The sequence below is a fragment of the Hydra viridissima genome, unplaced genomic scaffold (genome assembly GCF_058129835.1).
Source record: "Hydra viridissima isolate aposymbiotic clone 2 unplaced genomic scaffold, HvirCarnegie_v1 scaffold_2, whole genome shotgun sequence".
Taxonomy (NCBI): domain Eukaryota; kingdom Metazoa; phylum Cnidaria; class Hydrozoa; order Anthoathecata; family Hydridae; genus Hydra; species Hydra viridissima.
In genome coordinates this window covers 25,576,609-25,585,333 of record NW_028324301.1, presented here as the reverse complement: position 1 = coordinate 25,585,333, position 8,725 = coordinate 25,576,609, and the positions used below count along the sequence as shown (strand labels likewise).

The window sequence follows — 8,725 nt, the reverse complement described above, 5'->3', positions numbered from 1 at the left end:
CTCTCGAGCACGTGCGCCAACAGGTTGATGAAACCGTTCAAATATGCTCGATCGCTAGAATTTAAAAAAAAAAAAAGAAGCAAACCAGAAACAAACCAAAATAAAAAAAAAACAAAAACAAAAATGGACATCTTTAGAACGCTTAAATTTTATAAAATATTTTCCTCTGCGTTTTTAACCAGCTAAACTGTCGTAAAGTTTTTTCGGTGCAGTTCATTTAAAAAACTTAGTTTTCAACTTTTAAACGTTTTAGACTTCTCGTTTAAGGCAGTCGAAAGAAATGAGTCGACTTGCTCTCTCTCTCCCTTTTCGGTTTTGTTTTTGTTTACTTGTTTTTGTTTTTTCTTCGTTTGCCTTCGTTTGCCTTTGTTTGCCTTTGTTTGCTTTTGGAAAAGTTGTCGCCATGCGAGACTTAGTTTTTTTTTGGCTCAATTTGTGATTAAGTGAAGTTCTAGTCTTGAAAGTGTGCAAAGTGTGGGCCAATCTGGTGGCTGGAGTGATGACACGTGAATGCTGGAAATTCCAGACTTTGAGCGGATTCAGCGTACATAGAAAGAAAATGTAACATTCACGTGGGTCTCTCCTAAGCTTGCCATTGGTCGGTCTGCTGGCCTTAAGTACCCCCCCCCCCCCCCCTCAACGTCACGTTTGCTCAACTTTCTCGGTCTTTGGCGCCCAAAGAAAGCTCGAGGAAGGATAAAAATGGCGAGGTTTCGGTACTGCGTTTTCTGTTTTTCCTATTTGTTTTTGTTTGTTTGTTTGTTTCGTTTGTTTGTTTATTTATTTAATCGTTTTTTTGTTTGTTTCGTTCGTTTGTTTGTTTGTTTCGTTTGCTTCGTTTGTTTTGTGATGTTTTGTTTTCCCTTCTTGATGGCACAAAACAGAAGCAAACAAGACTTTCGGTTATATTCGGTTATATTCGGTTCAATAAAAGTTTGTTGGTTTCTGCACAACAACAACAACAACAACAAAAGTCCCTCTGTCCCTCAAAAGCAGTTTCTCCTCTGTCCTAAAGAAGAGCCTCTTTGTAATCGATCTTGTCTGAATGCAGCTCTCCTTTTGCCTACAGGTTTTTATTCCAACCCTTTTGTTGTTGTTAGTGCCATGTTGTTGTTATTGTTATACTCTGTAAAAGCAGTTGTTGCTGTTGTACTTGTTTGTTGTTTCTAAAGACACTGTTGTTGCTGCTGTTAGCGCTGTTAGTAATCACCCACTTGGCTTGTATTTTTGTTTCTTGTTTTTGTTTTTTGTTTTATTTATAAACACTCTCTGAGTAAGTGATGCTGTTGCTGTTGTTGTTGTTACAGTTGCAATGAGTGTTTGTTAATGTTCCCCCACTTGGCTTGTTTATAATCTATTTTATTTTATCAACACTCTCTGAGTCAGTGATGGTGTTGCTGTTGCTGTTGTCGTTATTATGCTTGCAATGGGAGTTGTTACTGTTCACCCACTTTGCTTGTTTTGTTTTTGTTTCTTTATTTTATCAACACCCTTTGAGCCAGTGATGCTGTTGCTGTTGTTGTTGTTATAGTTGCAATGAGTGTTGTTAATGTTCACCCACTTTGCTTGTGTTTTTGTTTTTGTTTATCAACACCCTTTGTGTCAGTGATGCTGTTGCTGTTGTTCTTATTACAGTTGCAATGAGTGTTTGTTAATGTTCACCAACTTGGCTTGTTTATAATCTATTTTGTTTTATCAACACTCTCTGAGTCAGTGATGCTGATGCTGTTGTTGTTATTGTGCTTGCAATAAGTGTTGTTAATGTTCACCCACTTTGCTTGTTTTGTTTGTGCTTTTGTTTTTCTTTATCAACACCCTTTGAGTCACTGATGCTGTTGCTGTTGGTGTTATTATAGTTGCAATGAGTGTTAATGTTCACCCACTTTGCTTGCTTTATTTGTTTGTTGCTTTTTTTTTTATCAACACCCTGCGAGTTAGTGATGCTGTTGCTGCTTTTGTCATTTTACTTGTATTTATAGTTGTTACTGTTCAGCCACTTTGCTTGTTTTTTAATCTGTTTTATTTTATCACCACACTCTGAGTCAGTGATGATGTTGCTGATGCTGTTGTTGTTATTTTACTTGCAATGATAGCTGTTACTGTTCAGCCACTTTGCTTGTTTTGTTTGTTTGTTTGTTTGTTTTTTTTATCAATATCCTCTGAGCAAGTGATGCTGTTGCTGTTGTTGTTGTTATAGTTGCAATGAGTGTTTGTTAATGTTCACAAACTTGGCATGTTTATAATCTATTTTATTTTATCAACACTCTCTGAGTCAGTGATGCTGATGCTGTTGTTGTTATTATGCTTGCAATAAGTGTTGTTAATGTTCACCCACTCTGCTTGTTTTGTTTGTGCCTTTGTTTTTGTTTATCAACACCCTTTGAGTCACTGATGCTGTTGCTGTTGGTGTTATTATAGTTGCAATGAGTGTTAATGTTCACCCACTTTGCTTGCTTTGTTTGTTTGTTGCTTTTTTTTTTATCAACACCCTGCGAGTTAGTGATGCTGTTGCTGCTTTTGTCATTTTACTTGTATTTATAGTTGTTACTGTTCAGCCACTTTGCTTGTTTTTTAATCTGTTTTATTTTATCACCACTCTCTGAGTCAGTGATGATGTTGCTGATGCTGTTGTTGTTATTTTACTTGCAATGATAGCTGTTACTGTTCAGCCACTTTGCTTGTTTTGTTTGTTTGTTTGTTTGTTTTTTTTATCAATATCCTCTGAGCAAGTGATGCTGTTGCTGTTGTTGTTGTTTTAGTTGCAATGAGTGTTTGTTAATGTTCCCCCACTTGGCTTGTACTTCTGTTTTCTGTTTTGTTTTGTTTTTGTTTTTTTTGTTGTTTTTTTTCTCAACACTCTCTGAGTAAGTGATGCTGTTGCTGTAGTCGTTGTTATAGTTGCAATGAGTGTTTGTTAATGTTCACAAACTTGGCATGTTTATAATCTATTTTATTTTATCAACACTCTCTGAGTCAGAGATGCTGATGCTGTTGTTGTTATTATGCTTGCAATAAGTGTTGTTAATGTTCCCCCACTCTGCTTGTTTTGTTTGTGCCTTTGTTTTTGTTTATCAACACCCTTTGAGTCACTGATGCTGTTGCTGTTGGTGTTATTATAGTTGCAATGAGTGTTAATGTTCACCCACTTTGCTTGCTTTGTTTGTTTGTTGCTTTTTTTTTTTATCAACACCCTGCGAGTTAGTGATGCTGTTGCTGCTTTTGTCATTTTACTTGTATTTATAGTTGTTACTGTTTAGCCACTTTGCTTGTTTTTTAATCTGTTTTATTTTATCACCACTCTCTGAGTCAGTGATGATGTTGCTGATGCTGTTGTTGTTATTTTACTTGCAATGATAGCTGTTACTGTTCAGCCACTTTGCTTGTTTTTTTTTGTTTTTGTTTTGTTTGTTTGTTTGTTTGTTTTTTTATATATCCTCTGAGTTAGTGATGCTGTTGCTGATGCTGTTGTTGTTATTATGCTTTCAATGAGAGCTGTTACTGTTCACCCACTTTGTTTGTTTATAATCTGTTTTATTTTATCAACACTCTCTGAGTCAGTGATGCTGATGCTGATGCTGTTGTTGTTATTATGCTTGCAGTGAGAGTTGTTACTGTTCACCCACTTTGCTTGCTTATTGTCTATTTTATTTTGTCAACACTCTCTGAGTCAGTGATGCTGATGCTGATGCTGTTGTTGTTATTATGCTTGCAATGAGAGTTGTTACTGTTCACCCAATTTGCTTGTTTTGTTTTTTTATTTGTTTTTTTGTTTGTTTTTGTTTTGCTTGTTTTTTTTTATCAATACCCTCTGAGTCAGTGATGCTGTTGCTGTTGTTGTTGTTGTTATAGTTGCAATGAGTGTTTGTTAATGTTCCCCCACTTGGCTTGTACTTTTGTTTTCTTTTTTGTTATGTCAACACTCTCTGAGTCAGTGATGCTGATGCTGTTGTTATTATGCTTGCAATGAGAGTTGTTACTGTTGTAGTTATGTCTGTCATTTGTCCTTGTTAGCAAGTTCTATTTGCCCTCTCTTGCCTTTTTTCAACACAGTTTCTTTCTTTGAGTCATATGGTTGCGAGATCCTCTCAAACTCCATCTCTTTATTTATTTGTTTCTTTTCTTTTTCTTTTTTTTTTTCTCATTCTCCTTCTCATAATAGCAATCACTGCTGCCACCATGCATGTAATGCTAGTTGCTCTCATTCTTTTTCATTTGCTAGTGGAAACTTTGTTTCTTCTTGTTGCTCTCTTTTCTTTCTTTTTTTCTCTTTTGCAGAGGATTCGAAAAAACACAGCTCTTCCCTGCAGTTGTAAACATTCCAGGATTGGATGCAGGCAGAAGAAAAAAACTCTCACTGACTGGTTTCCTTTTTTTAGCAAAAACCGTTGCAAACAAACACCTGAACATGTCTTCTTCACAAGAAAACAACTCTGTTGTTGCTTCTTCTCCAAACTCTAAAGCAAAAAAAAAGAAAAGAAAGCAGTCACAAGAACAGAGAGACTTAAAGCTCAAAAACAAAGTCAGGGCCGCATTAGTTGCAGCGTGTGGCTCCGTAAACAGGGTTGTACCTTTCTATGGTACCAAGAAGAGGTACGCTGTTAGCTGTCCGATGCCTTTGTGCAAACATTCGTCCACAAGCATTAAAAGACACTTGACTAAAAAAGATCATTCTTGGACTTTGGATGAAGCTTCCATCTTTTACTCTGCAATGGTCAGGAAGTTTCAGCATGCTCGTCTCGAACGCAAGTCCGGCTGTCCAAAACCTTACCCCTGTTTGCAATGTTGGAAGTATTACGACCGACTGGACATACACTTGAAAGAGACTCATTTCTACGATTCCAAGATGATCAAACAAAAGATTGCAGAGGCAAAGCGATACGACAACGAGAAGCTCTATGTCCCTCAATTTATTCGACCTGCCTTCTTTGGTATTAAGCCAGTAGCTGAACAAGCGTCTGCATCAGGCTCTGCATCCTCTGCTCCTGGGCCTTCCTCCTCTTTTTCTTCTCCGGTTCTTTCCTCTGATCCTCTTTTAAGCTTGCCCTCACCAGTTGCTGGTTCGTCCGAGGCTCCTTCTGCAAACCAATGCACCTCTGTAGAAAACAAAGAGCTGAACACCGAATCCGTCCTTGACTCTGATTTCGATTCCTTAGAGCACTTGGTTTCCAGCTCCTATGTCTTGACCGAAGAAAAGAGACTCTTGTTTCAGCTGGACAAAGATGCTTTTCACTTTTATTACCAGTCAGCAGATGAGCTCTTCAGAGACTTTGAAAAGTGGCTTGTGGTAGCCAACAACAACACTTGGTCACAAGCAAAGATCTACAAAAATGCAGTTGTGGAAATATTGACTTGTTGTGACAGCACGTTGACGCTGCACCCAAACGCCCTCACCAATTCCAATGTTTTGGAGGATAGATACTTCTCCTTGCACTTTAAGAAAATTCAGCTCAATTCCAAGCTGAGTGAACTTGACCAAACAAAAGCCATGTCTTGTCACACGTTGTACAACCGCCTCGTCTCCCTTTGTCTCCTGTTTCGTTTCAGTGAAGCCAGAAACGTCTATTTCGGACTTTCTCATGAGGCCATCCGACGTTTGCGCTGCAAGGTGGATGAGTTGCGAAAAGTGCTGAGGCCCTTTCGTTCTTTGAGGAGGAGCCTTGTGAAAAGAAGAAAAAGCATCAACATCATCAATGTCAGTTTGCTGACCGAATATGGCAAGTCTGCATACGTAAGAGACTTAGTGGAATCGATTAGAAAGGCGTCTCTTCCGCTGACTAGAGACAATGCTGTGTCTCTACGAAACCATCTTCTGCTCTCTGTCACTGTAATTAACAGTTTAAGAAAATCTAACATTGCTCTTTTAAACATTAGAGACTACATGGCTGCTGAGAAGAGTGAGTGTGGATATTGCATTGTGCAAGAGCGCTACAAAACAGCATACAAGTACGGAGCCAAAAACATTCTAGTGCCGAACGACTTGAAAGTGTTGATCGATATTTATTTGCTGAGATACAGAGACCTTCTTGTCAACGACTCTCACTACATGGCTGCAGACACCAAGACTGTTTTGGAGTTGAGCGACTGCTACAGGCCCCTTTTTCCTTCGGTGAGAGCCAACAAAGACGAAGGTGTGACACTAGGTGCAACTAGAGTGCCTGTTTACCAGATGGGTTCCTCTGCTATCACCTCTAGCCTGACGTCCTGCTTCAGAAAAAGCCAAGTAAACATTCCCATGAAGCGTCTTACTCCCACTTGCATTCGCGGTTCGATAGCCACTTACTTTGCCAACAACAGCAAAGAAGATCGCGAGCGGTTTGCTACACTCTACATGAAGCACAGCAGACACACAATGGATAGCTTTTATGTGTCCCAGTGGAACGCTGCAGAGGAGTTGCGCTTTGCCCTGGGCATCGGACAGTCCTTCGGAGTCATAGAGTCTTTGACTGTTGAAAAGTCTGAGAGACCACCAAAGGAGGAGAAGGATGTGATGGACTGGCTCCGAACTAATGCAGAGGAGTACGGTTTTCATGATGTTGAGGACATTTTTGAGGAAGATTCAGACTCCGGTTCTGACTCTGAAGAATGTGCTGCTACTTTCGGTTGTACCACAGTGGTTCCATTTTCTCCAGCTGTAGAAAACAATGCTCCTTTAGAGGACAGCAACGAACATGTTGTAGATTTCTTGTGTGAACCTAGCTCAACTCCTGTTTCGTCTGTTCCTTCTGAACAAACAATCGCTGGTCCAGTTCTTGAACTATCCTCTGCTCTTGCACAACTAGTTCCTAATGAACAAGCTGTTTGTATGGATGTAGATCAGACTCTAGCTGTTCCTGTTGGCACAGCTTGTTCTCCTCTTGCATTAACATTATTTCCTGATGAACCGGATTTTATTGAACACCATGCACAACTTTCTCCAGTTTACTTTAGTGAGCAAGTGGTTGCCAAACCTGTTTCTGCTGCTCCTGCTCAACAAGTTGCTTTCAGTCCTTCAAAAGAGGTCTTTTCTGTTCTGCTGGAAACAGTGTCTAATGTTGCTTCACAGCAAGATAATCTTATGGCTGTCACACGTGTTTTCCATGCTCCTCCTGAAGCTGCTCTTCTTGAACCTGCTCTTCTTGAACCTGCTCTTCTTGAACCTGCTCATAAGCAAGTGGTTGCCAAACCTGTTCATGTTGCTCCTTCTCTGCAAGTTGTTTTTAATCCTTCAAAAGAGGTCTTTTCTGTTCCTCTGGCTCCTAATCTTGTTGCTCGTCAGCAAACGATGGCCAAACCCAGTTTGTTTCTTTCAGCTGTTCCAGTCCAACAGGCTGGTACTGTTCTTGAAAAACAGCCCTCACCTGGTGCTGTTCAATCTGTTGGTAGTCTATTTAGCCAAAGTCTTGCTTGTACATCCAGAGGTAAATTCTTTTTGATTTTTGATTTTTATGCAAATCTCAACACGCTTTCAAAAAATAAAAATGCCCAAATTAACTCCTTGCCCTATTGTTATTGTTAAAGCTGTAAAAAAAAAAAAAAAAAGAAAAACAATAAAAAAAAACAAAAAAAAAAACAAAAAAAACAACACAGAAGTGTGTATGTATTTGTTGCAGGACTAATTCTGTGATTGCTTAAATGTTTACACAAGTGAATGATACTAAAACTGATTATGTTTTAGAAGTAAAAGATCCAAGAAGAAAAAAAATCAAGTTGGAAATGCCATCTTTTACTCAAGAACACATCGGTAATGTAAAACCTAATTTATACAAACATATATAAACACAAACCTCTTCTTGCACAATTTCAGATGGTTAACTGTTAATAAAAACTAGCCATCATTGCTAAGTGCACTTTTAGAAAGTTGTGTCTACCCGATTTCTAATGATGAAGTTAGAAACATCACCGTTAGAAATCATGCACAGCTTGTTATTATCTCTAACACTTAGAAACTGTTGATGGTTTTTTTATGAATTAGAAAAATGAACATGGTTTTATTTTATTTCAGGATCAACTCAGCCAAGAACAAAGGAAAACAAAGCAGAAGTTAGCCAATGCCAATTAGGTAATCTTTCAAAAACCAGTTATTGCTATCAGTGCAAACAATAAGGTCAACAAAAAAAACAAATAAAAAAACAAAATTAATCTTGTCATGCTTCAGAACCAAATGAATATTCGATTTAATCTCTTTGTGTTATGACTTGAGTTTGTAAAATTTTAGATGAAATAGTTGAAAAGCTGAATGCTTGCCCTGGCCACAACGAATGGTTCAACACCAGAAGTTTTCCTCGATGTGCAGCTTTAGTGTTGGCATACATCTTGCAAGACGTGTTTACAGATGTAAGCTCAAGTTGCTCGTACAAAGATTACCTTGGCATCTTGGCAAATCATAGCAGTGACAAGCTCATTCATGTCTTGCAAAAGTACTCCTACCGAAGCCATATTAAAGACAAAATTAAAAACATGAAGCTAAAAATTCAAAAAGAGGGTAGTTTAGAAAAGTTTGTTCAATATGGCAATATAGTGAGACCATTTATGTAGTTTAGAAAAGTTTGTTCAGTTTGGCAATAAAGATGGGCCTTTTGTGTAGTTTGTTTTCTCTATGCTTTTGCAAATATATTTATCTGTTTCGCTAAATACATAATAAACAAGAAGTTCTGTTAAACTGTTCTCACATTTCTTATTTAAAGATAGTTCAAACTTTTTTTATCTTTAAAAAAAAAAAAAAGTCGTTTTGTTATTCTGTTAACAC

General features: G+C 38.1%; 1 protein-coding gene across 2 annotated transcripts; it reads left to right on the top strand.

Moving 5' to 3' along the window:
* Positions 1-644: 644 nt before the first annotated feature.
* LOC149892612 (uncharacterized) lies at positions 645-8,563 on the top strand. Of its 2 annotated transcripts, XM_090080001.1 has the most exons (5): positions 645-716; positions 4,377-7,397; positions 7,655-7,720; positions 7,982-8,038; positions 8,195-8,563. In XM_090080001.1, exons 2-5 carry the CDS (start codon positions 4,406-4,408, stop codon positions 8,512-8,514), a joined length of 3,435 nt encoding a protein of 1,144 aa, XP_089936127.1. In that variant the 5' UTR covers positions 645-716; positions 4,377-4,405; the 3' UTR covers positions 8,515-8,563. The 2 variants fall into 2 exon arrangements, with proteins under 2 accessions (XP_089936127.1, XP_089936126.1); XM_090080000.1 differs by having other exon boundaries at positions 651-7,397.
* The last annotated feature ends 162 nt before the right edge of the window (positions 8,564-8,725 follow it).

What these genes read in the sequence shown, in the direction of transcription:
- LOC149892612 (XM_090080001.1), top strand. Translation starts at nt 4,406, where the DNA reads ATGTCTTCTTCACAAGAAAACAACTCTGTTGTTGCTTCTTCTCCAAAC. An exon ending in TCTTGCTTGTACATCCAGAG is followed by an intron (nt 7,398 to 7,654) that starts GTAAATTCTTTT and finishes ATTATGTTTTAG; the next exon opens with AAGTAAAAGATCCAAGAAGA. An exon ending in TTTTACTCAAGAACACATCG is followed by an intron (nt 7,721 to 7,981) that starts GTAATGTAAAAC and finishes ATTTTATTTCAG; the next exon opens with GATCAACTCAGCCAAGAACA.